General features: G+C 55.3%; 4 protein-coding genes across 7 annotated transcripts in view; 2 read left to right on the top strand and 2 right to left on the bottom strand.

Annotated features, from left to right (window-relative positions):
• Positions 1–22,933, top strand: part of PHB2 (prohibitin 2) — a 127,277-nt gene that overhangs the window by 97,811 nt on the left and 6,533 nt on the right. The window lies entirely within an intron of this gene.
• CDCA3 (cell division cycle associated 3) lies at positions 41–2,880 on the top strand. Of its 4 annotated transcripts, none has more exons than XM_060658547.2 (6): positions 41–129; positions 1,024–1,199; positions 1,463–1,592; positions 1,866–2,159; positions 2,282–2,385; positions 2,522–2,880. In XM_060658547.2, the coding sequence occupies exons 2-6, from the start codon at positions 1,080–1,082 to the stop codon at positions 2,678–2,680; spliced, it is 807 nt and encodes a 268-aa protein (XP_060514530.1). In that variant the 5' UTR covers positions 41–129; positions 1,024–1,079; the 3' UTR covers positions 2,681–2,880. The 4 variants fall into 4 exon arrangements, with proteins under 4 accessions (XP_060514530.1, XP_078306261.1, XP_060514529.1 ...); XM_060658546.3 differs by lacking the exon at positions 41–129 and adding an exon at positions 158–813; XM_060658548.3 differs by lacking the exon at positions 41–129 and adding an exon at positions 158–813 and having other exon boundaries at positions 904–1,199.
• Positions 4,402–10,551, bottom strand: GNB3 (G protein subunit beta 3). Its single transcript, XM_060658540.3, has 10 exons — positions 10,086–10,551; positions 9,754–9,840; positions 9,427–9,465; positions 8,097–8,203; positions 7,950–8,013; positions 7,664–7,826; positions 7,489–7,555; positions 7,195–7,396; positions 5,894–6,110; positions 4,402–5,020 (listed from the first exon to the last, which is right to left on the bottom strand). Exons 2-10 carry the CDS (start codon positions 9,808–9,810, stop codon positions 4,914–4,916), a joined length of 1,023 nt encoding a protein of 340 aa, XP_060514523.1. The 5' UTR covers positions 9,811–9,840; positions 10,086–10,551; the 3' UTR covers positions 4,402–4,913.
• P3H3 (prolyl 3-hydroxylase 3) lies at positions 11,305–22,736 on the bottom strand. Its single transcript, XM_060658529.3, has 15 exons — positions 21,912–22,736; positions 20,821–20,973; positions 20,299–20,500; positions 20,093–20,224; positions 19,470–19,606; positions 19,030–19,119; positions 17,078–17,130; positions 16,897–16,964; positions 16,656–16,780; positions 13,900–14,001; positions 13,404–13,554; positions 13,068–13,185; positions 12,910–12,985; positions 11,979–12,119; positions 11,305–11,839 (listed from the first exon to the last, which is right to left on the bottom strand). The coding sequence occupies exons 1-15, from the start codon at positions 22,401–22,403 to the stop codon at positions 11,669–11,671; spliced, it is 2,211 nt and encodes a 736-aa protein (XP_060514512.3). The 5' UTR covers positions 22,404–22,736; the 3' UTR covers positions 11,305–11,668.

Below are 22,933 nucleotides of genomic sequence, written 5' to 3'. Positions count from 1 at the left end.
GCCTGCCTACTAGTGCTCCGCCCTCTGCCCTACTCTTGAGTAACGCCAATGAAAAGCGCTTCTAATGCAACCGATGGTCGGAAGAACCAATCCCACTCTTCCAGGGCAGAGCGCATGTAGAGCAGCGAGGTGGGTCCGGGAGTTTTGGACGCTTGTACTCTGGGACCCTTACAGTCCTTTCGCGTGCCTTCTATCAGAGCAGAAACTGACGGTTGTTTAAACCAATCAATCCCAGAAACTTTCCTGGGTCTTGTCCAATCGGAAAATAGAAGGGCAGTTGTAGTCTTTTTATTTGAAAAGGGGCTGTCCAATGAGGCGGAGTTTGAGAGGGTTAGTGTCGAGTGATTGATAACTCCGTCGACCAATACGGATTACCATCTCGCCTCAGAAAAACCTTCATAACTACAGCGCCAGCCAGTTATGTACATAATAGCGTCATAATTCATGATTCTGTTTTTTAAATAAAATAATTTGGTTCTGAAACTGCAGGTCTGAAAACCGAAGACTGGCACTCCTCAGAGTCTCAACGATGGACAACTCGCAGCCGGTGGCGGAACAAAAGTCCGGTATTCGGGGAGGTGTCACCCCTGAGCAAGCCAGGCCGCTGCTCATTGGCCCCACTGTCCTCATGACAGACGTCCTCCGAGCCCAATGGCCTCCTCACAGGAGGCGGGTCTCATATAGGGGGCCTATTGGCGTCTGCGTCGGCTCAACCAATAGAGTCAAGGCAGGGGGCGTGGCGGGAGGTTTGAAACTCGGCGTCGGGAGTTGAGGCTCGAGCTTCTGTGCATCCCAAAGAGGAATTGGGGCCCGGTAAGTGATTGGAATAAATTAATAAGTTAGAGGGCCCAGCAGGCTCGCAAGGAGCTGGCTTGTCAGCTGCAACAGTCGTTGTTTCCACAGAGGCCTCTGGCCCAGCGGCGGGGAGGTTCCTGAGCTGGGAGCAGGGAAGATCGGGTGGTCTGGAGGCAAGAGATCGGACGCGGTCGCGGTAATGGCTGAGACCTGAGTCATTTCTCACAGGCGTCCCCTCCTCGCCCCGGGCCGGGCCCCGCCCCACCTTCTTTCTCCTGGTTGAGATGGGCTCAGCCAAGAGCTCCCCGGTCACTCCGGCGCGGCCTCCGCCGCACAACAAGCTTCTGGCTCGAGTGGCGGACCCCCGTTCACCTAGTGCCGGCATCTTGCGCACTCCCATCCAGGTACTCTGGGGCGGAGAGGCGGGGAGGGACGGGGGCAGAGTCTGAATTCTTGGGCCTCTGCCTAACCTGATTCTGAGAAAGCCCTCACACCCTCCTCCTCCCTCTAATTTGACACCTTATTTTCCACTTTCTTAATCCGGTTGGGGTAGGCTGAATGCCTGAGGGCCCTGGCAATACCTGCCTGGAATATCAGCCTGGGGCTAGAGACCTGGGAGGGAAGAAGAGTCGGGGTCCAGACTTGTTTTAGCTTTTGGTTCTGCCAGGTGGAGAGCTCTCCACAGCCAACCCTACCAGCAGGGGAGCAGTTGGAGTGTCCTAATGAGGCCCAAGACTCAGATCCCCGCTCTCCTACCCTTGGCATTGCACGGACACCTATGAAGACCAGCAGCGGAGGTAAATAGTGGGCCCAGGGAATTTTGGTAAGGCTGTCACCTAGCACCCTTGGGTTGGGCCAATGAAGCCATTTTCCCAGAGCTCCTGCTCAAAGGAGCCTCCATTCTTTTGATTGAGCCAATCTCACTCTTCTCTCAACATGTTCTCCCTCGATTTCTCTCTTCCCAATCAATCCCTCACCCACTAGAGCCTGAGTCCTAAAGTTCCTGTATGTATTCTTCTTGCTGAATGATTTGTATCATAGGGTCACTATCTCACTTGACTTCTGTTTAGAGCCCCCAAGCCCACTGGCGAAACAGCTGAATGAAGTCTTTGAGAAAGAAGCCTCCAAATTGAATCTTCCTCCAGAGCTTGTTCTGCCCCTAGAGGCAACTTCACCTTCCGAATTGAACTTGCCTCTGGGCACCCAGTTTTCCCTTGAGGACCGGATGCCACTCTGGAGCCAGACTGAGCTCCCCTCCAAGCAGGTGTCCTCCAAGGAGGAAGCAGGACAGCCCTCACAACCCCCCACGGCCAGCCAGGGCTCAGACAAGCCCTTAAGAGACCCTGAGACTCCCCGATCTTCAGGTACAGAACCTAAGGGCAAGGATAGGGAAGAGAAATTGGGATAATGTCCACGGATGAGTGTAGGAGGAATAAACTGTAAACCCCTAATTTGGGTTTTGGCTTTAACTCCTTACCCACCCTAGGTTCTAAGCACAATAGACGGAAAGGAAATGGCAAGGTACTAGGGAGATCTCCCCTCACCATCCTACAGGATGACAACTCCCCCGGAACTCTGACACCACGACAGGTAAAAGGAGAGAGGGTGAAAGCTGTTACTAGGAACCCCAGGATAGAGAGGTAGAGGGTGGGAGTCCTTTCTACCCAATCTTCCCTGTCCTGAACAACCCCCCTCCCTCCTCCAACTCACACACTGCTTTTGGCAGGGTAAGCGGCCTCCTCCCCTGAGTGAAAATGCTAGGGCACTAAAGGAAGGGGCCATTCTGGGAACTGGACGACTTCTGGAAACCGGAGGCCGAGTGTGGGAGCAGGGCCAGGACCAGGACAAGGAAAATCAGCACTTTCCAAACTTGGTGGAGAACTAGGCCGTGCGTGGCCCCAGCACCGGGTTCACCAGGAGCCTGGTGATGTTGTGTCCTCACAGCCCCTTCTTTCCCTGGGAGACTGGAAAGGCTCGTTGTCTTCCACTCCCCCTAAACTACCAACTCGGGGGACCGAGCACTTTCTTAGGCTTTATTTGTGTCTCGTGTGTTTCTTGTATATTAAAGAAAGTGATTTTAAATTATGCTTTTAAGTGTTATGCCTAAACCTTGTGCTGGGCTTCTGTATGTAGAAAAGCAGCCTGGGAAACTTGTGTTCCCTGTCCTCCAGGCCTCTTCTTTTTTTTTTTTTTTTTTAAATTTTTTTTTTTTTTTAACGTTTATTTATTTTTGAGACAGAGAGAGACAGAGCATGAACGGGGGAGGGTCAGAGAGAGTGGGAGACACAGAATCGGAAGCAGGCTCCAGGCTCCGAGCCATCAGCCCAGAGCCCGACGCGGGGCTCGAACTCACGGACCGCGAGATCGTGACCTGAGCCGAAGTCGGCCGCTTAACCGACTGAGCCACCCAGGCGCCCCTTTCCAGGCCTCTTCTACACACTTCCCTTAAATCCTAGTGTTCCCCCGGGGCTCTTTCCTTGGCCTTTTCCTCTTGCTCTCTCTAGGTGTTCACTTCTAGGGTTTAGGTATCACTTTCTTATATTCTAGTAACTTCCAGATCTCTCTATCTAACCCTGACCTTTATCCAGGTGCCCCAGGCACTTCACAGGTAATTTGTCTACAGTTGAATTTGTAATCCGCCCTCCCCCCACCCCTGCCACCCCCAAAGCTATTCTTCATCCCCTGCTCTCTATCCCTGTAAATAATAACCACGTTATCCACCCAGTTGCCCAAACCTGAACCTTGGCCATTATCTTGAATCCTTCCCTCTTAACATCCCATATCCTGGCACTTGGCATTCAATCCTGGTGATTCTGTATTCTTTAACCTCTTCCCCATTCCTTTCCCTGCCCCCTGTCCTATGGCTCTTGCATTTCTTGCCATCTACCTCCTGCCTTGTTTCTAGCCAGTCTCGACTCTCACCTTTTCATCAACCTACACCGCTGCTAGGGCAACCTTTCTTTTTCTTTTCTTTTTTTTTTTTTTAGTTTTCTTTTTTTTTTTTTTTAAGTGGTATTTATTTATTTTGAGAGACAGAGCGTGAGCAGGGGAGGGGCAGAGGGAGGGAGAGAGGGAGAATCCCAAGCAGGCTCCTCGCTGTCAGCACAGAGCCTGATGTGGGCCTCGAACTCACAAAATGTGAGATCACGACCTGAGCTGAAATCAGGAGTCGACCGCTTAACCGACTGAGCCACCCGGGCGCCTGAGGGGTGACCTTTCTGAGAAGCACATGACCGTGAAACTACTCTGCTCAAAACTCTTCAGTTGTTCCCCATTGCCCTTAGGATAAAGTCTACACCCTAGCCTGGCATTCAGGGTCTTTTATAACCCCATTCCTTCTCAACATAACCTTCCTGTAGAGACGCACCATAGGCAGGTTGTAGTGAACCATTGTGTGTATGCTCCCCCAGCCACCTGGTGAGCACCTTCTCCACCTGACCTGTCTCAGGCCTTCTCTGTGAGGCTTGGGCTTCTGCCTCCACCCTACTCTGCCCACAAGCTGTCTGGTACCCAACCTTCATCCCTGCACCTATAATGTTTTATTATTTGAGTTAGACCTGCATCTTTTTGGAACAGAAGTGGGGCAGAAGCCAGACATCCCAGACATCCCAGGCCTGTACACTTTATTGCAGGTGCTTTATGAGAGAAATAAAGAAGGTAGAAAAGGGAGAGATCATGAAGGAGACAAGGGACAGGATCTTAGTGGTGCCAGAGCCATAGTCACAGGGCTGAGTGCTCTCTGCCACCCAGATCTGGATAAAGGTAGTGGCTCTGGGGGGAGGAATTCTAGGGCCTGGGGCCTCAGACTGGAAGCCTGTTAGGCTTACCAAGGGCTGGGGAGGGGTCAGTTGTCCTTGCTTATTAAGGGAAAAGCTGCAGGACCGTGGAGAGGGGAGACCATGGGAGGAGATGGGGCAGTTCTTTGCCCCCGTGTCCCTGATAATGCCTCCCAAAGGCAGACTCCCCATTTTTCCCCACCGCCCTCAAGGGACAAAGCTGGGTGGGAATGGCAGCTAGGGTATAGAAGAGAAAACTTAAAGAAACCTTAGAAAAAAATTGGGCAGTGGAGGGGCAGCTGAGTGTCTTCGTGGCCTTTTACCTCCCCTCCTCCAGCCTCCTTAGTTCCAGACTTTGAGGAAGCTGTCCCAGGAGCCGGTGGCCACAGCCATCCCGTCAGCTGTGACCCCCAGGCAGCTGACCCTGTTGTCGTGGCCAGAGAGGACGCCTGAGAAAGAGGGAGAGGAGTCAGCCTGCTTTGGCAGACAGTTCATGTGCACATGTAGGAATTCTAGGTTAGACTGGCCATGGACTCTGAGCCCCTGGTGGGGACTGAAAGAGGATTAGCCCTAAGGGGCAGGATTTCTCTCAAGGCCAATGTCTGTGGAGGGTGGGCAGGGTGCGGGGCAGGGAGGGACAGGAGAAGGCTGGCAGTGTCAGTGTGCTGTGAAAAAAGCCAGGGGCACCTTGATGGGCCCTAGAAAATGGGGAGGTAGCTCTTTAGTCTCATTACTATGTTTCCAAATAAAGAGACTGAGGCCCAGAGAAAAGTGACTTGCCCGAGGGACCTGAGAGCCTAAGGGACAGAATTCAGATTTGGATCCTGACCCTCTGGCCAGTGTTGTTTTCATTCAGCACGTGGCCTCTCCCAAGAGAAGAAGCCACCCCATCTGATTCAACTTCAGACCAGGGTGGTCCTAGATAAAGCCCCTAGGTTGGGGTCAGGGCCCTCAGGTCACTCTAGACCTCCCTGATGGGGCTTCTTGCAGTTTCCTGAGATTGCCCTTTCCTTCAGTGGATGCCCCTGAAACTGCAGAGGCCCTGGAAATCCAGAAGTGACTGGACATTCAAGGTTCACAGGTCTGGGGTGACACAGAAGCTCCTTTCACGGGAAGCAGCTATCTCATTAGGTGGTGGAGAAGGGCCACTAGAGAAGATGGCCCTAGATTGGGAGCCAAGGGGGACTAGATTCTAGGGATAGAGCTCAGAGTCATCCAGGAATTAGGGAACAGTGGTGAGAGGGTCCCAAGGAAGGGAGCTAGTAGGAAGGTCCTTCCAGCTGAGATGGCAGAAGTGTGGGGGGGGTGGGGGCGGCCCTTACCCACACGCTCGCCCTTCATGGAGTCCCAGATGTTGCAGTTGAAGTCATCATAGCCTGCGAAGAGCAGGCGGCCGCTGAGGGAAAAGGCCACAGATGTGATGCCACAGATGATGCTCTCGTGGGAGTAGGCAGTCAGCTCCTGATCTGCCCGCAGGTCAAACAGGCGGCAGGAGGCGTCGTCTGAGCCTGTGCAGATGGCCTCTCCGTTGGGGAAGAACTGAGGGTACAGGTGGCAAGGGGGTCAGGACTCAGACCTGGGCAGCCCACTACCTCTCCTGCTCTCTCCCTGGCTCCCGCCCTGGTGGCTCCAGAACAGGCTCTTTCCCTCAGCCTCTCTGCCTATCCGTCCCCCAGCGCTCTTCACTGCTGACATTTATCCCACGCCAGCCACATGCCAGCGGCTCCCCTACACCCTTCACCTGCCCCTCACTACAGTGCAGCAGGCAGGCTTTATTTCCACATTGCAGGCGAGAGCCTGAGGCTGAGGGAGGGCGGGCAGCTTGCCCAGGGTCACATGGCTAGAAGGGCGGCGGCTGTCCCAGACTCCAGGCTCCAGGCTGGATCAGAGCGTGGAAGTACGGGGCCAAGTGCAAATGCATGACCTGAATCTCATCACGATGAAATGTCAGATAAACTCAAACGGACGGAAAGCCTAAAGAAAACTGGTTTGTACTCTTCAAAAATGTCAGTGTCACGAAAGACAAAAGTAGAAAAAAAGTTCCAGTTTAAAGGTAACTGAAAAGATATGGCAAGGAAATGCAATACACATCCCTGGACAGAAACGAAACAAAGCCAAACCGTTGCTATTATTTTTGGGATAACTGGTGAAATTTGAATATAGACGATAGACTATATCATGTCAATGTTAAATCTGATTTTAAGAAGTATACTGTGGCTACAGAAGAAAATGGCCTTGTTTTTAGGAAACATGCACTGAAGTATTTAAGGGGTAAAGAGTCATGATAATCTGCAACTTGCTCTCAAAAGACCGAGGGGAAAAAACTAATAAAATGTATCTGTAGCCACATCTAGGTGTATGTGTCTGTCTGTCTTTCCATGCTTCCTTCCCTCCCTCTATGGAGAGAGAACGATAGAGCAAATGTGGTAAAATGTTAGCAGTGAATCCCGGTGAAGGGTAGACGGGAACTTTTTTGGTTACTCTGGAAACTTCTGTAAGGTGAACTTATGGCAAAGAGGAAAGTTAAAAAAGAAAGGGGTAGGGAGCTTGGGCCGGGATGAAGGATGCATGTGTTGGGTGTGGTGAGGGGTTCCCGGGAGCTGGGGTGCAGAGCGGGGCTCACGCAGATGGCGTTGATGTCCGACTCATGGCCAGTGAATGTCTGCCGACAGGTTCCCTCCCGCACGTCCCAGAGCTTGGCGCTGGCGTCACAGGCCCCCGAAATGAAGAGTTTGAAGTCAGGAGAGACGGCCAGACTCATGCAGTCCCCTGTGTGTCCCACAAACACAGTCTTCTGCTGCCCAGTCTCGATGTCCCACAGAGCACTGCCGGAGGAGAGGAAGCTGTCACACTGTCACAGAAAGGCCAGGACAGAGCTGCGCCCCAAGCCCCGGCACCCACGGTGTTCTGTCCTCACCAAGTGGTGTCCCCGGAGCTGGTCACAATGTTGTTGTCGTCCAGGAAGCGGCAGCAAGACAGATAACCTGGGGGTGGTCAAGACAGTGCCCTGGCTGCAGGCCCACAGCACCCTGGTGCTGGGGCTTCCCTGGGCTTCTCGCAACAGGGACTGGAAGAGAGGGTCTCCCACTTACCTGTGTGAGCAGACAGCTCCCGGCTGACCTTGACATTGCCCTCACGGGATTTGAGGCTGTAGATGGAGCACATGTTGTCCAGCCCCCCACATGCCACAAAGTTCCCTGACGGGGCATAGGCACAGGTCATAACCCAGGAGGAGCGCAGGGGGATGGCATGCACCTGTGGGAGGGTGGGCAGAGGCAGGACCTGAGCAGAGCTCCCAGGTGGGGAGGGCAGGGGAGAGTAGGCACAATGAATGCCCCAAAGGAAGGACAGGGGGATGGAGGGGTGGGGGGCAGCTACCTTATTGGTGGTATAGGTGTCCCACACGATCAGCTTCCCGTCTTGCGAGGCACTTACGAGCAGCCTGGGCAGAGAGCACCCCACGTCACCCAAGCCTCTCCTTCCTGCCTCCCCGCCCCCGACCTCTGGGTGCCTCTCAAGTCTCACTTGGAGTCGGTAGCCCAGTGCATGGCATAGATCTTGGCCAGGTGTCCCCTTAACGTCCGCCTTGTCCGCATCTGGACTCTCCCCACGACCTCTAGGCCAGACACCAGCTGTAGAAAAGGGGGCACTAGAAATCAGGGTGAGTAGAACACCTACCTAGATGTCAGTGTTGCAACCACTGATCTGCACAAGTTTCTGTTCTGTGCCAGGCTCTGGGTCAGGCCTCCAGCCTTAGAGAAATAAGTCTTTGCCTTGGAGTGGCTTCAATTGATGTGGGAGAGACCATGCATGGCTAGCGGCACGTCGCTAGGTGTTTGACAAGCACCTCTCCAGTGCGGGGTGGGGGAGGAGGAGACAAGAGAGAATGATTTCTGGCATGTAAATAGTCCCACCTTGACCAGTTTCAAGCTGCCAGTGTGAAGTCACCAAACACGGACTTGGGAAGAGACACACACATTCGCGGTCCCAAGCCACTGGGAGCTGGGTCCCATACAACACCTACAGCATGGTTATCTCTTTCCCTGGGCACCCAGGGCAGCCCTATGACCCTGAACAGCACCTCCTGAAATTTGTGGTCCTATGTCTCTTAAACTCTATCCAGCTTCTAGACTTAGGCTCAGGCTCGAGTCAGTGGCCTTGACCTGTCATTTACTTGCTTTGGTATCTTGGGCAAGTTACTCGCCCTCTCTGATCCTGTTTCCTCATCTGCAAAATGAGGTTTGTAGCATCAACTCATGGTGTCGTTGTGAAAATTAAACGCAGTTACGTATCTAAGCAACTTAGCCCAGTGTTTGGCTCACGGCAAGTGTTCAGTAAATGTTCCCTCTTACTATTAACATATTTAATCCAATATAAGGTGCCACCAACTCCTAGAAGCACCAGGCATCTAGGTATCACTGAGAAAGAAAACATGTTGCCCATTATAAATGTAAGGCATCATCTATTTTTGGACGCATCTTGATCTCAGAGATGTCACAATGTGAAAAGATGTGCCCTTAGAATTGGTGAAGGACACGATTAGAAAACTAGTAACTGGTCTATAAGGGCTTTGTGATTTGCAAAGCACCGTCCCTCTCCTCATCCTCACCACCCTGTGAGAGCATGTGATCATTCTTGTGTTATGGGTGAGGATAGGGACATCATCTGCATTCTTAGCTTCCAGTAAGGGGCCGGCCCACAGCAGATCTCACTAAATGTTTGTTGAATGAATTAATCAATGTGGTTCCTCATTCTAGGGACACGCTGTACTAAAGCTTGGGCACCAGGGAGCTTCCCTCCCCTCCCCTGCCGTGCCCTCCGGCCCTGCCTTAGCGGGTAGGACAGGAGGTCTCACCTCTGCCAGAGTAATGTCAGCACAGGCTTTCCGGGCATCCTGGGGAGGGGGCAGGTAGAGAAGCAGACATCAGGGGAGCATCAACACAAGGTGAGGGTAGTGGGTGCATGGGCCTCTGAGGTAGGTGGGCTTCGGGGCTCTAGGGTTTGGGGGACATCTCAAATTTGAGATCCACGTTCAGAAAGTCTCTGGCCACTTTCAGGTCAGGGGTCTCTAAGGTATCACTCAAGAGTAAATCCAGCCCCCTTCCCCCACCCCATCCACACTCCCTCGTGTCCCCGGTTCCATGTTTTCTGGGGTCCCCCTGTGGAAGGGCTCTGGGGTTACGGCAATCTGCTTCTTGAGCTGCTCCGCTTCCTGCCTCAGCTGCTCCATTTCCCCCATGGCTGATAGGTTGAGGGGTAGCTCCGGCTCCTGTCGGGAACAAGGGGTAAGCATAGGGGGGGGGTCCCCACCAGGCCACGTTTCTGTCCTTTCCCCCGCACCTGACTCAGGGGCTGGAACCCACTACAAGAAATTGAGAGACGACTGGGTGGCCTGCACCACCGCCCCACCAACCCCTTCATGTTTGGAGCCCTGCACAGCCAAGCCCAGCCCTGCCCGAGCCCTCCCTGCAGCCCCCAGCCCCAGACAGCCGAGCCAGGCCAGCCCCCTCTTACTTGGACTCTGACTGGACCTCTCCCAGGTTTCCAGGCGCTTCCTCACTCCCTCAGCTGCGACGCCAACCCGTCACCTGCCCCGGCTCTGCTGCCAGAGGAGCTGGCCTGGCCTGGCCCCAACTCTGGGGGGGGGGGGGGGTCAGGGGGAGCACTGACAGAGAAGGGTAGGGCAACGACAACGACGACGTCAGGCAAATGAAATCAGCTGGCAACGGTGTGGGGAGAGGGCAGGAAGGGAGGTGTGCGGCTTCCAGAGAGACTTGGGCCCAGCCTGGGGCGGTGGGTAGGTGGGAACAGGGATGTGGGGCTATAGAGAGGAGCAGTCCCTCACAAGCCCTGGAGGGAAGAGGGGCTGAGGGGTGCTTCCTGGGCCAGTCTCCCTGTAGGCAGAGATAAGAGCATCAGGCCCCATGGGATTAGAGCAAAGCTGTGAGGATTAAAGTTTGGGGTTTGGGAGGGGGGCAGAAGAGCAGAAGCAAGCACAGCTCCAGCCCCCCCACCCCCCACCCCGCCAGGCCCTTGCCCCCACCAACGCTGATGATCGTGGCAGTCAGGGCCTGCCTAGCAACCAGTCCAGGAGCCAGAATAGGAGGGTGAGAGGTGGCTCATCGTCAATGCCCAAGATTTTGACTCTTAGTTCAGAGTTGTGGGGAAGGGGGGTAAGAGGGTTATGGTGAATATGGGGAGGGTGCAGGCAGGAGCTGAGATTAGAAGGGACTGATCTGGATAATCCTTCTTCTCAACAAACCCCAACCAGCTGCCCCTGGGTCTGATCCTGGGGGGTGGGGAAAGGCACAGGGGATCCAGAGAGGAAGATGGACGGGCCTGTCCCTGCTTTGAGTGGACCAAGGGTGGGAAGCGGGGAGCAACCCCGACCCCGCTCCCATCTGGGGTTTGGCCCACTCCTTGCCCCCATGACTCACGGAGTCCTGCTGGGGCTGTGAAGGCTGGAACCAGAGGGATCAGGCTGCCCTATGTCTCGGTCAAGCTCAGAGAGGGAAGACGGGGCTTAGAGTTGGAGGCCCAAGGAGCAGCTGTCAGGGGTTTAGGTCCATTTGCATGCGGGGAGCAGGTGGCCGAGATTTCCCTGACAAATCACAGGCTTTGAGTGGCCCCGCCTCTGGGAGGCCCAAAGACACCTGTCTCCTCCCAGGCCAGCCACAGCCACTCCCCTCTGCAGACACCAGAGAAACTGTGATACACTCCATCGGGCCCTGGCTGAGGGATCTTCAGCTCTTTATTACAGGCTGGGACAGGGCACTGGGGCTATCCTCCCTCTCATCCTCCACATTGGAAGCAGTCGGGTCCTAACCCTGCCATTTCTTTCCAGGGAGGCATAGTGTCCTCGGTCTGTCCTAGGGCTGGAGGTCCATCAGCCAGGCCTCGTGAGCTCTAGGCTCGTCTGTGCACTGTCCTCTGAGTCCAGGGCTGGACAGCCCTCGTGATCCCCAAGGGAGTAGGGGTGCAGGGACAGAGAGCTCGCTGTTCTGCTCTCATCACATGGGGGCTTCTCGTGGGTCCTGGCATCAAGGTGGCCCTTCACAAGTCAAGTGGCCACCTCCCCAAGGAGCTGGCTCAGTCCCTCACAGCTCCTCTCGGACCCGAGGTGGTTTCCCAACTCTGTCCTGGACCCGCTGAAGCCTGCGGCTGGGGGGTTCTGGGGAAGGGTCTCTGCTTGGCATTTCTTCCTCTTCCTCCTCCTCCTCCTCTTCCTCCTCTGGCTCCTTCAGTAGCTCTTTGGCTTCTGTCCACTCCTAGGGAGTGGGGAGGAGAGTCTGGCCCAATCCCCTGCATCGCCTTGCCCCAAGGACCCTCCCTGGGGCATCTCAGCCCCTGCCCCTCATCCTTCACACACCAGGAGGGCCATCCCTTCCTGCTCCCGCTCCTCCTCACCTGCTCCCTGTGCTCAGGGGCCCAGGTGTGCCACAGTGCCAGGGCGCAGCGCCGTCCCCGCGTCACAGCCCACACACCGTGGGGATTCTCCCCACCGGAGCTGAAGGCCACGAGGCGTCCACAGCGAGGACGAACCTGAGCCTGGGGGGTGAGGGCAGGTTCAGCTCCAGGGATAGGTGCTCTCAGAGAACTTGGCCCCGACTGCCTAGAGCAGGATGGGGGCAGGGGCACAAAATGTTCAGCTCTCCTACCCATCACTTCCCATTCCTGAATTCAGAGCCTATCTTGGGAGAAATGAGAAATCGGCCTCAACCTGAGGAGCACAAGTGCCAGACCAAGGCTAGAGGAGTTGGGAGCTAAAGAAAAGGGGCCTCCATGGAGGGCCTCCTGCCGGTCCCTTCCCAACCCCTGCCCAACCCTTTGGACCCAGGGTGATGCAATCTGAGGGTGCGAATGCAGTACCAGACTCTGGGTATTGGGGATAAGGATCTTGGGGACATTTTTCCACCTCAAGGAGGCCTTGGATTATCAGTAGCTGGCATTAACGGAGAAGAAGCTAAGTGGGTAAAATGGAGAAATAAATGATGAGAACTCACTGCCCCTCTCCTTCTGCCCAATTCTAGCCCCTGGTTTATGCCTGGAATAGGGTTGGGGGTCCTGTGCTTTACCCACTCTACCTAAGGAGGTGAGGAAAACACTGAAGGCAGGGTGTGGAGGGGCCACTCGAGATCCCCTGAGGAAGGGTAATCAACCTCTAAGAGAGCCCCTGAACACAGACCAGTGGTGGAAAGGGCTGGGGAGGCCAGGAAAGGAAAGGGTTAAGGTGGTCCCAGGCCATTTCCCTGCATTTGCCTCTGGGAACCTTCTGTTTTGAATCCTGAGTCCACAGCTGGGCTCCCTGTGACACCCCCACACCCCCTACCCTGCTTACTGTGACCGTGAGGGCGTTAGGCTCTGTGAAGAACAGGTCCCCACCATGGAAGTCATCATTGAGGTAGAGGAGCCCACTGGAAAGGGAAGGAGACAGCAGGCAGTGAGACCCCCAACCCAGGCCCGCCTGCCTGACCCCTGGGGGTGGGGGGCACCCACCTGTAGTCACGATAGGTGTAGGCCGGGGGCTCCCTCCAGCACTCCCCAGTGTCGGGGTCCAGCACGCAATTGTCTGCGTGCACCGGGTGACTCAGGTCCATGCGCTGCTCTTGCTCTCCTGGGAAGCAAAGGGGCCTGGTGAACACCCCCGGGGCCCATCCACTGCCATCCACACCCACCCTGCGGCTTCGGGGGATCACTGCCGGGCCGAGCAGCCAGGCCCTCACCGGGGCAGGGGAGTCAGAAAACCCACAGAGTGCGGGGGCTGCTGAGGGTGTGCAGTGCCCAACAGGGGCTCGAGGTTGGGGAGGAACAGCTGGGGTCCCTGGCGATTACCTTCTATGGCACTCCGGCACACCAGGTGGGTGAAGGAAAGATGCAGGGGCCGCTCCGGGGAAAAGTAGGCCTGTGTCAACGTCCGGACGCGCTCGCTCACCTCCAGAAGCAGCTTAGCCCCCTGACTGCCCACGGCCCCGGCCCGGGCCAGCTGCAAGCGGAGAAATGAAGGGCGGGAAAGGAGGGGACCATGGAAGGACAGCCCAGACCCAGCCCCTGCCCTACTTCCATTGCTCTCCACCCACGGGTTTGGAGTCTCAGCAACAGGCTCTGTCCATCAGCCCAAACTGCCCCTTCCATTGGCTCTGTGACCATAACCCAGGTCCCTACGTCTCAGAACGCCTACCCCACCCCCAACTCTAGGCAGAGGACTCGGGTACTCTCGGTCTCTGGAGAGCCCTTCCACAGGAGAGGCCCAGGCCCGGGTTCCCAGCCTCCTGCGTACCCTCTTCTCCGGTTCTGGGCTTCAGACAAGGGCAGGGGGGCTTCCTCTCACCTGTGCAGCCTTGAGCACTGTGAGCCCCTCAAAGCGTTCATGGGGGGTGTGAGGGGAGCGGCGGCCACGATAGCCGGACCTGGCTCCAGCCTCAGCGGCATCCTATGGAGGGAGAGAGTCGGCTGTGGAGTCACACTCCCTGGGTCCCAGGCTATCTCCCACCTCACTGCCCACAGGGATACAAGACCTTCCTCCAATCCTCCCGCTTCCTGCAAGAAGCTAGAATCCCCCAAGGTTCTCTGGTGGCCCCCCTCCCTGAGCTGCTGCCCTTCACGCAGAATGACTATCTTCATGTCTGTATTGTCACTCTCTGGTAAAGATATGGAATCCCACTCACGGGGCTTCTATGCCCAGAACGCTGGAGAGCTTCCTACAGTGGGGAAGGGGCCTCTGAGAGGCTAAGGGCTGTTGGGGAAGCGGGGCAGGAAGGGCTTGAGCATTCACTCCTGATGAGCTAATAATACAGGAGTCTCTCCAGAAACAAGGCCCTAGCAGGAGGTTTGATAGTCAGGCAAGGTCCCAACCAGCTCAAGGTGGGGAGACAGCAGGTCTCTGACCTTTTCCCACCTGACACACTCTTGGAGAACGTGAGGACCCTTGATGCTGAGTCCCAATTACCCAACCACCTACGCGAGTCTCGTTACCTGGGGGTCTCCCGGTATTTGGATGTCCTTTTCCTGACACCTACCTGTAACCCTTTTTGAAACCACTACCTGTAACCCTGCATATAAACTCCATGGTCACCCAAGCCATCTAACCTTCTCTCCTTGTATTTATTCATTCAACAAATTTGTACTGAGTGCTTACTATATGTCAGGCACTGTTCTAGGCACTGAGTACACAACTGTGAACATGAAAAGGTCCCTGCTCTCATGCAGTTCATATGTTGAGATAATAAATGAATAAACAAGCCAGATCAATTCAGATGGTGACAAGTGGTATAAAGGAAAAAACGGAGGCATCTATGAGGCCCAGTCGGTTAAGCATCAGCTTTAGCTCAGGTCACAATCTCATAGTTTGTGAGTTCAGGCCCTGTGTTGGGCTCTGTGCTGACAGCTCAGAGCCTGAAGCCTGCTTCCGATTCTGTGACTCTCTCTCTCTGCCCCTCCTCTGTGCATGCTCTGTCTCTCTCTCCCTCAAAAATAAAATAAACATTAAAAAATTAAAAAAAAAAAAAGAAAGAAAAGAAAATTAAAACGGGGTTTCAACCTTGAGAGTACCCAGGCAGTGGTTAGGGGACAGCTAATTGATGAGGTGACATCCAAATTGAAAGCAAATGGTATGAAGGAGCCACTTCAACATGTGAGAGAGAAAATGTTCCAGGCTGCAAAAATAGTAAGTGCAAAGGTCCTGAGGCCTGAATGAATATAGTGTGATGAAGGAACAGAAAGAAAGTCCGATACTTGGGAGTTATCCCTGACTCTATCCTTTAGTCCTGAACTTCTCTATCTTTGACTTTCTAAATATTTTCTCATCTGTCCCCTCTCTCCATTTCCTTGCAATAAAGATCTAACCTAAGGCAGTGGCATGCTTGCATCACCCCAGAAGCCTCTCCCCTTACTTTCCTCGCCCACTGCATTCTCCACAGTGCCACTAGAAGGATCTACCAATTCTGCAGGATGGTGACTCAGGACCCTGCTCCTGCTGAGGGATGGGAACGTAAAAGTCAACCCCTCCTTAAATTCTCCAATAAGCTGTCCACCACCTACAAACTCCCTGGTAGGGTACAGGAGGCCCTTCGCCATCTCTTCTGTACCTCCACCTTTGGGTTCTCTCCCCTGGACCTCTTCTGGATGATCCACAGCCTGATGATAATAGCGATAATACATAATAGATAGATAATAGACAATGGCTAACCCTAAGCACTTTTTATATTCTTCTAACACCTTTACCATGTACTACCTCACAACAACCCTAAAAGAACCACTGCCTTTATCCCTGTTTTACAGCTCAAGAAACTAGGCTCAGCTCAGAGACATTAAAATCACTCACCCAGGTAATCACTGTCTCATGCTCTTAACTCCCGTGCTCTACTGCACTTGCCAGAGTACCCCCTGTCCTTCTCCCTTCCAGCCTGGCTTTCTTCCCCTTCTCTGCTTGTTAACTCATCCTTAAGACTGAGCTCAAATGCCAGCCCACCTCCCTCCGCCCAGTAAGCCTTCTGTGACTTTGCATTTTGGTGCTTCTGTTTGGATGGGTACATGTAGCAAACTTACCCCTCGCTCTAATTATGTGTCTCTGTGTCTGATTCTTTCTCTATGCAGTGAGGTCCTGAAGGCAGGTCTACGTTCATCTACCTCCCCCTGTAACCCAGTAGTTCTGAGTGCACAGCAGATACTCAGTGAGTGTGTGTGGAAGGCACACTGAGACTCAACCTGGTGAATATGGATCATTCAACCCAAACGAGCAGGGGATACAATGGATGGAAGAAGACGCCTGTGCGTCTGCTAAGCTATCAGCCAAGCCGATAATTAAACTCTCGGCTAATCAAGAAATCCTCGCCTGCACACTCACCCTTTTTTATCCCTTCATGGTTTTTGTTTTGTTCTTCCTATCAATTTCTAGCAAAATTCCTTTGTAAAGAGTGTCCACCCACCCCACCTCAGCTAAGAGGAAGGGAACTTGTCCACAGCGGTGAGGTAGTGGCAGGCGCAGGGCCCCTGGAGAACCAGAGATGGCAGAACAGGGGGCAGGCTGGGTGTGCTGAGCCTGAGGTCCCTAACTAGCCAACAGTGCCTACTCACAGGTCTTCTTACCTTGGCCAGCTGCAGCAGCAGTCCACACTCAGCTGGGGTGAGCAGCCCGTCCAACACGGCCCGTTCTGACCCATTCAGCTGTCTTGCATCCTGGGTCAGGGTGACTCCCTCCAGGAGGAGGACATCTGCAGGGGAAGGAACAGGACAGAGAGTGTTGAGTGCCCCCTGGGGGCAGACCCAGCAGTAGCTGGCGGCCCCGGGGCCCTCTCAGCTCCTGCTTCCTGCTCTCCTGGGAACTTACCCTTCCAGTGGGTCAAGGGCTTTGGCTGTGGCGGCTCATGGTCCCAAGGCCTCTTCTCTTGATCCTCTCTCAGGGGTGAGAGACATACTCAGTGGATGCACAGGCCAGTCCAGACCTTCCAGGACCCCTCCCTCACCTTCCAGCTCAGGCCAGGCCACTCCCACCACAGGGCATCTCCTACCTGAGCTTTTCTCTAAGTGCCTCTGGGATGACAGCTGCTGGGGTCCAGGAATCCTGGGACAGTCAGGAAAAGCACCATCACCCACCACATCCAGCCTGAACCCCTGACATTAGACTCTGAACTTTCAGAGAGGAAAGTAGAGGTGAGAAAAGCCCCAGACTCATTGTCAGGAGCCCTGGGTGCTGGGCCAAACTCTGTAACAACAACAACTGCTTACATAGAACTATTTGTCAGGTGCTGTTCTAACAACTTTATACACAAAAGTGGACTACATGAAACTTTATTGTTTAATGTCCACAATAGTCTTATGAAACACCTTTTATGAAAAAAAATTTTTTTAACATTTATTCGTTTTTGAGAGAGCGAGAGAGAGAGAGAGAGAGACAAAACATGAACAGGGGAGGGGCAGAGAGAGAGGGAGACACAGAATCCGAAGCAGGCTCCAGGCTTTAAGCTGTCAGCAGAGCCCGACACAGGGCCCGAACTCACAAACCGTGAGATCATGACCCAAGCCGAAGTCAGATGCTCAACTGACTGAGCCACCCAGGTGCTCCAGTCTTATGAAACACCTTGTCTTAATGTGCCCATTTTACAGTTGAAGACTCTAAGGAGTGTCTAGGTGGCTCAGCCAGTTAAGTGTCCCGACTCCTGATTTCAGCTCAGGTCATGATCTCACGGTTCTTGAGTTTGAGCCCCACACTGGGCTCTGCACTGACAGTGTGGAGCCTGTTTGGGATTCTCTCTGCCCCTCCCCTGCTCATGGGCTCTCTTTCTCTCTCTCTCTCTGTCTGTCTCCCTGTCTCTCTCAAAATAAATAATAAAACTTAAAAAAAAAAAAAAAAAGACAGGGGCACCTGGGTGGCTCAATCAGTTGAGTGTCCAACTTCAGCTCAGGCCATGATCTTGAGGTTCGTGGGTTTGAGCCCTGAGTCGGGCTCTGTGCTGACAGATCAGAGCCTGGAGCTTGCTTCGGATTCTGTGTCTCCCTCTCTCTCTGCCCCTCCCCTGCTCATGCTCTGTGTCTGTCTCTCTGTCTCTCTCTCAAAAATAAACAAACATTAAAAAAAAAAAAAGACTCTAAGACACAGAGAAGTAGAGTAACATGCCCAAGATCACACAGCTAGTTGGTGACAGAGTTGAGACTCAAACTAGCTTTAGAGGGGCACCTAGTGGCTCAGTCAGTAAAGCATGTGACTCTTGATCTTGGGGTCCTGAGGTCCAGCCCCATGTTGGGTGTGGAGCCTTCTTAAAATCCATCCATACATACATACATACTAAACTAGCTTTAGAGGCTATGCTTTGAACCAGAGGATCTCAAACAAGGAGATTTTGCCCCACAGGGGACATTTGGCAATGTCTGGAAACATTTTTGATGGTCATGACTCAGAGAGTGCTATTGACATCTATTGGGTAGAGGCCAGGGGAGCTGCTGAACATTCTACAATGCCTAGGAAAGCCCCCTTCTGCTCCCCTACAAAGAATTATCAAGTCAAAAAAGTCAATGGTGCCAAGAAGGTTGAGAAAACCTGCTTTATGCTGTCATCCTAGCAATGAACAAAACTCTGCCCTTTCGTTTCCTCGTATGACTACAATAAAAAGAACAGTAACGAAAGCAGCAGCAACAGAACTTTCTCTAATTTCTAGCAAGTGCTATGGTTTCAAGAGTCCCATGAGACAGGTGTGATGTTCCCATTTTACAGGTAAGGAAATTGAGGCTGAGGCGAGTGAGGGTCCAGAGCTTGTTTATGGCAGAGAAGAGACCAACACCTAGGCCTGCATGACCCCAAAGCTGCCCTCTACTACAGGTACCTGCCTCTGTCCCTGAAAAACTGGGAATGCAGACTCCTCTCCAAGCCTCCCAGGGAGGGTGGGAAACAAATGGAGGGCATCACTGTTCTCCTCCTCCTGGGGGCGCACTGAAGGGTAGGATGGAGAGAAGGGGAGATACTCACAGGATCCTTGAAGCTGGTCCCCAGGTGCTCCATGGCGTAGTAGAGCTGTCTCTTCTCCCCCAAGGATCGAAGGATGAATTGCCGGATGTCCTGAGGCAGGGTGGGCAGCAGGGAGAAGGGGGTGAGACAAGGAGAGTGGGGCAGGGAAGTTAAGGCTGGAGGGTGGTGGGGGGAGGAGTGTGTGTGTGTGCACGCATCTGTGTGCGCACAGGAGGACACATAAGGCAGGGGCAAGGAGTGGTGAAGTTCAGGGAAGGGGGATGGCTGGCACATGGACTCGGGAAGGAGAGTCTGAAGTGGGGAGCAGGGAGCGGAGACAAGTCCAATGCGGATCTGGGGTTGCCTGTAGTGGACCAGATGGGGAGACAGAGTCCGGGTGACTCCGCAGGTATATTTGATTTCGGGTTACCTCACAGAGTAAGGATGGAGCAGGGGGTTACCTCTCTTGGCCCCAGGCCAGGTCTCGGCTCTCCCAGCTGGGCCTGATACTGGTTCAGAGCCTTCTTGGCAGCCTCATCTTCCGGGTAGAAGAGCAGGACACTCAGGACATTTTCCATAGCCTGGGACAGATTCCCCACTGGAGACAGAGCAAGAGGGTGGGGGCGGGGCCCAGAGACTGAGAAGGGCAGTGATCCCTGGGCAGAGGCAGAGAAGACGGGGAGACAGAGGCCGAGCCAGAGAAGGTGGTCTCCCAATGCCAAACAACTCCAGAGCCCCCATTCCCCCTGGAAGACACACTCATCCATTGCTTCTTTCCAAAGCTTACTCAAACATACCTGAGCTGTACAGGCAGAGTTCAAAGGGGAGGAAGAGAGGAGAGATTAAAGGAAGGTGAGAAGCAGCAAGGGCAGAAGGAGCCCTGTGACCCATCTCCCGAGCTTTCCACAACGGCGCCAAAGGAGAGCAAATGAGAGTTCTCCTGAAGTGATGGTCCCCACGGAGCCCTGACCGACTAGAGATCCAGAGACAGATGGGAGGGATGCAGAGATGGGGCTCAGGATACTATCAGAGGCAAACCTTCACTTCCCCTGTTTCCAACCCCAGTCACCCTTCCCCAACTGACCCTGAGCATGGGCCTCGTGCAGCCGCCTCAGCTGGCTGGGAAGGAAGTCAGGGACAGGGAAGCGGCGGCCAGGACGTGTGGCTGCGTCCCCCACACAGCGCTGCCGGCACTGTAGGACCCGAATCCAGTGCCCTGCAGAGGACACAGGTGAACCATTCAGCTTGTGATGCCTCTCTCCGTGGCACCACGAACCCCCAGCTCCTTACCTGCAATGGTCTCATAGAGGCCCCCCTGGCCTCCAGTCCCTTCCTCCTCCTCTTCCTCCCTTTGCTGCTCCTCAGGCCCCTCGCAGCCAGCCCGGCAGCTCTCCACCTGGGCCAGGCTCTCCTGCAGGGCCTCCTCTAGCCGGGGCAGTGCCAGTCCTGCTTCCTGACGCCCCAGTAGCTCCAGGCCATCGTCATAGGCTGCCTGTAGGGGAGGGGGGTGGGCGGTCACTCGAGATCCTGGGGGCAGGGTGCCAAACAAGATTGGGGGGTAGAAAGAGGGGGCGGGGCGTTGGTCTCATTTGGGGCATGGACTCCAGACCCCACTTCACCTTGGGGAATATAGGGTGGGTCTCAGGATCGGAATGGTAGAACACGGGACTTGAGTGATCCTCAGGAAGAAAGCTAAGTCCCAGAGAGGGACTCTCCATCCAGGGTTACTGAGGACACGCATCTCCTGACACCTGAGCTACACAGGTCAGAGCCCAGTGAGCCCCATGGACCTAGCCAGTCAAAGAGTCTCACCCAGTATGGGGGAGTCTCCAGGTCCCGGAAGCTCTGGGGCCGCACCCTAGACATACGTCTGTACTTGGCCATGTCCTCCCGCATCTGGAGGTGTGTTGGGTTTGCTACAAAGAAGGTGTGTGCTGCGGCGGCTGCCAGGTCCAGCTTCTTCAGCTGAGAAGTGGGAAGGATGAGGAAGTTAGTGCCCTCAGGTATTGGTGTCAGACCTCTCTCTCTGCCCCTTCACTGGCCTTCCCATTCCACACGCACAGCAGGAACTGCCCCGAGACCATCTGGAAGACTTGTCCATCTCTCAACCTCCAGACCCCCTAGAAACCAGTATTCTGGGGAAGTTCAGGAGTCTGGTTGCTAAGGAAAGAGGGGTTTCAAGACTTTGGAGCGGGTGCGATATGGGCAGAGGGACCTCAGGGCCTCAGTTTGGGAGATAAGGTGCAAGTGATGGCTAAGTGCGGTAGGGAAGTGGGGGAGACCTGAGCGGCCAGTAAAACCCGCAGGTCTCTAGGACCCTGAGCTGAGGTGTGTGGGACCAGCGCCCCCCTCTCCCCAGCCACGTAGGCATTAGCTACTGAACTAGTAGCTGCGGCCCGCCCCCCAGACGTCCGGCCTCACCGCTCCTCAGCTTTGCCCCTGCCAGGCAAAGGCTCACACTCAACGCACCCCTCCCCCCCCCCCCCCCCCCCCCGCCAATACTTCCAGTCCAACGGTGGGGTTTCCCCCCATCCCCTCCGCTTCGCTCCTAGGAAGAGGCTGCTATCACCCCACGTAGGTCTCAGGAAGACCTAACATTTCAGGCCCGTTCCCTCCGTCTCCGATCTATTTCCACCCTGTCTCAGGAACCCACCCAGCCCCGCTCCAACTTTGCTCCCACTCTCCCTTAGGCTGTCCCTCGGCGACCGCAACAGGCACTTGACGTGGTTTTCATGGGACCTGCTCAAAAGGAGAGGTCCGTTGACCGCCCTCACCCCCCCCCCCCTCCCAGCCCCACCCGGAGTCCCGGGCGCCGGCTTTCCGCCCTCTCCTGGCGAGCTCCAAGTAGCAGCGCAGCGCGGGTCGGGGCAGGACCCCGGAAAGGGCCCGGGCGGCTCCCGCACCTGGTAGTAGGCCCTCTGTAGGTAGTTGTAGGGCTCCCGGCGGCGGAAGGCGTCCCGGAGCGCGCTCCCCACGCGGAGCCGCGCCGCGCCCCCGGGGCCCAGCCTCTGCACCCCGCACTGGGTCAGGCACTCGGCCCGTCGGAGCGCGGCGCGAAGCAGCAGCCGCTCCCAGGCCCCCTGCGCCGGGCCGGGCCCGGAGTCCGGGGCGTCGAGCAGCACGGCGGGGAGTGCGGCCCCCGGTTCGGCCGCACAGCGCGCCCCGCAGTCCCGCCGCGCGCGGCCCAGGGCCGCCTGGCTCCGCAGCGCCTCCCGCAGCAGCGCCACGGCCGGCGCCCAAGCCCCGGCCGCGTAGGCGCGCAGCCCGTCCGCGTAGAGCAAGTCCGGGGCCTGGGGGGGCGCACCCGGGGACAGCCGGGCCAGGCCTGGGGGCTCGGGGGACCCCGGCGGAGGCAGCAGCAGCAGTAGCAGCAGCAACCGGAGGAGCCGGAGCATGGTGCCGGAGGCGCCGGCCGGCTGCCGAAGCGGAATGCGGGAGCCCAGAGGGAGAGAGAGGATAGGGGGATGGGAGAGGGAGGGGAAAGGAAGGAGAGAGGGAGAGGAGGGAGGAGAGATAGAGAGAAGGAATGAGCGGGGCCAAGGAGTGCTGATGGAGCCCAGATTCAACCCATATTGGCCACTATGAGAGCCAGAGAAGTCAGGAAGCCTGGCAGCGAGTGGAGAAAGCAGTCTTTAAGACGAAGGGTAGTGTGGGAGGCCGAGAAACAGGCGGGCCGTGAAGAGCAGATGGCAAAGGGCTGGAACTGGAGCGGGACCGGTGCTTTGGAAAACAGCATGGGGAGCCTGTTAGGACCCTCGACTCCAACCCTGAGGCCCATGGGGTGAATGTAGCTACCGCAGCTGTGTTCCCCTCCACTCTGTGCCCCGCCCACCCCCGCCCACACACTGTTGAGTCCAGGACGAGGAGTGTGGAAGCCTCCCATACACCTACCCACACACACTTTTGGAAAAAGACCTTTAAAATG

The sequence above is a fragment of the Panthera onca genome, chromosome B4, assembly GCF_046562875.1.
Source record: "Panthera onca isolate mPanOnc1 chromosome B4, mPanOnc1 haplotype 2, whole genome shotgun sequence".
NCBI lineage: Eukaryota > Metazoa > Chordata > Mammalia > Carnivora > Felidae > Panthera > Panthera onca.
This window is presented reverse-complemented; position numbering and strand designations above follow the sequence as displayed.

Bases quoted from the DNA above. Each gene is read 5' to 3' on its own strand.
- P3H3 (XM_060658529.3), bottom strand. From the start codon at position 22,403: ATGCTCCGGCTCCTCCGGTTGCTGCTGCTACTGCTGCTGCTGCCTCCG. The intron at 12,986-13,067 runs GTGGGTGCCCCC...TTCCCTTTCCAG, and splicing joins TACACCTATCGTGACTACAG to TGGGCTCCTCTACCTCAATG. The intron at 11,840-11,978 runs GTGAGGAGGAGC...CCCACTCCCTAG, and splicing joins CCCCTGAGCACAGGGAGCAG to GAGTGGACAGAAGCCAAAGA.
- CDCA3 (XM_060658547.2), top strand. From the start codon at position 1,080: ATGGGCTCAGCCAAGAGCTCCCCGGTCACTCCGGCGCGGCCTCCGCCG. The intron at 1,200-1,462 runs GTACTCTGGGGC...TGGTTCTGCCAG, and splicing joins TCTTGCGCACTCCCATCCAG to GTGGAGAGCTCTCCACAGCC. The intron at 1,593-1,865 runs GTAAATAGTGGG...ACTTCTGTTTAG, and splicing joins TATGAAGACCAGCAGCGGAG to AGCCCCCAAGCCCACTGGCG.
- GNB3 (XM_060658540.3), bottom strand. From the start codon at position 9,810: ATGGGGGAAATGGAGCAGCTGAGGCAGGAAGCGGAGCAGCTCAAGAAG. The intron at 8,014-8,096 runs GTGAGACTTGAG...CTCTCTGCCCAG, and splicing joins CACTGGGCTACCGACTCCAA to GCTGCTCGTAAGTGCCTCGC. The intron at 7,827-7,949 runs GTAGCTGCCCCC...ACCCTCCCACAG, and splicing joins ACACCTATACCACCAATAAG to GTGCATGCCATCCCCCTGCG.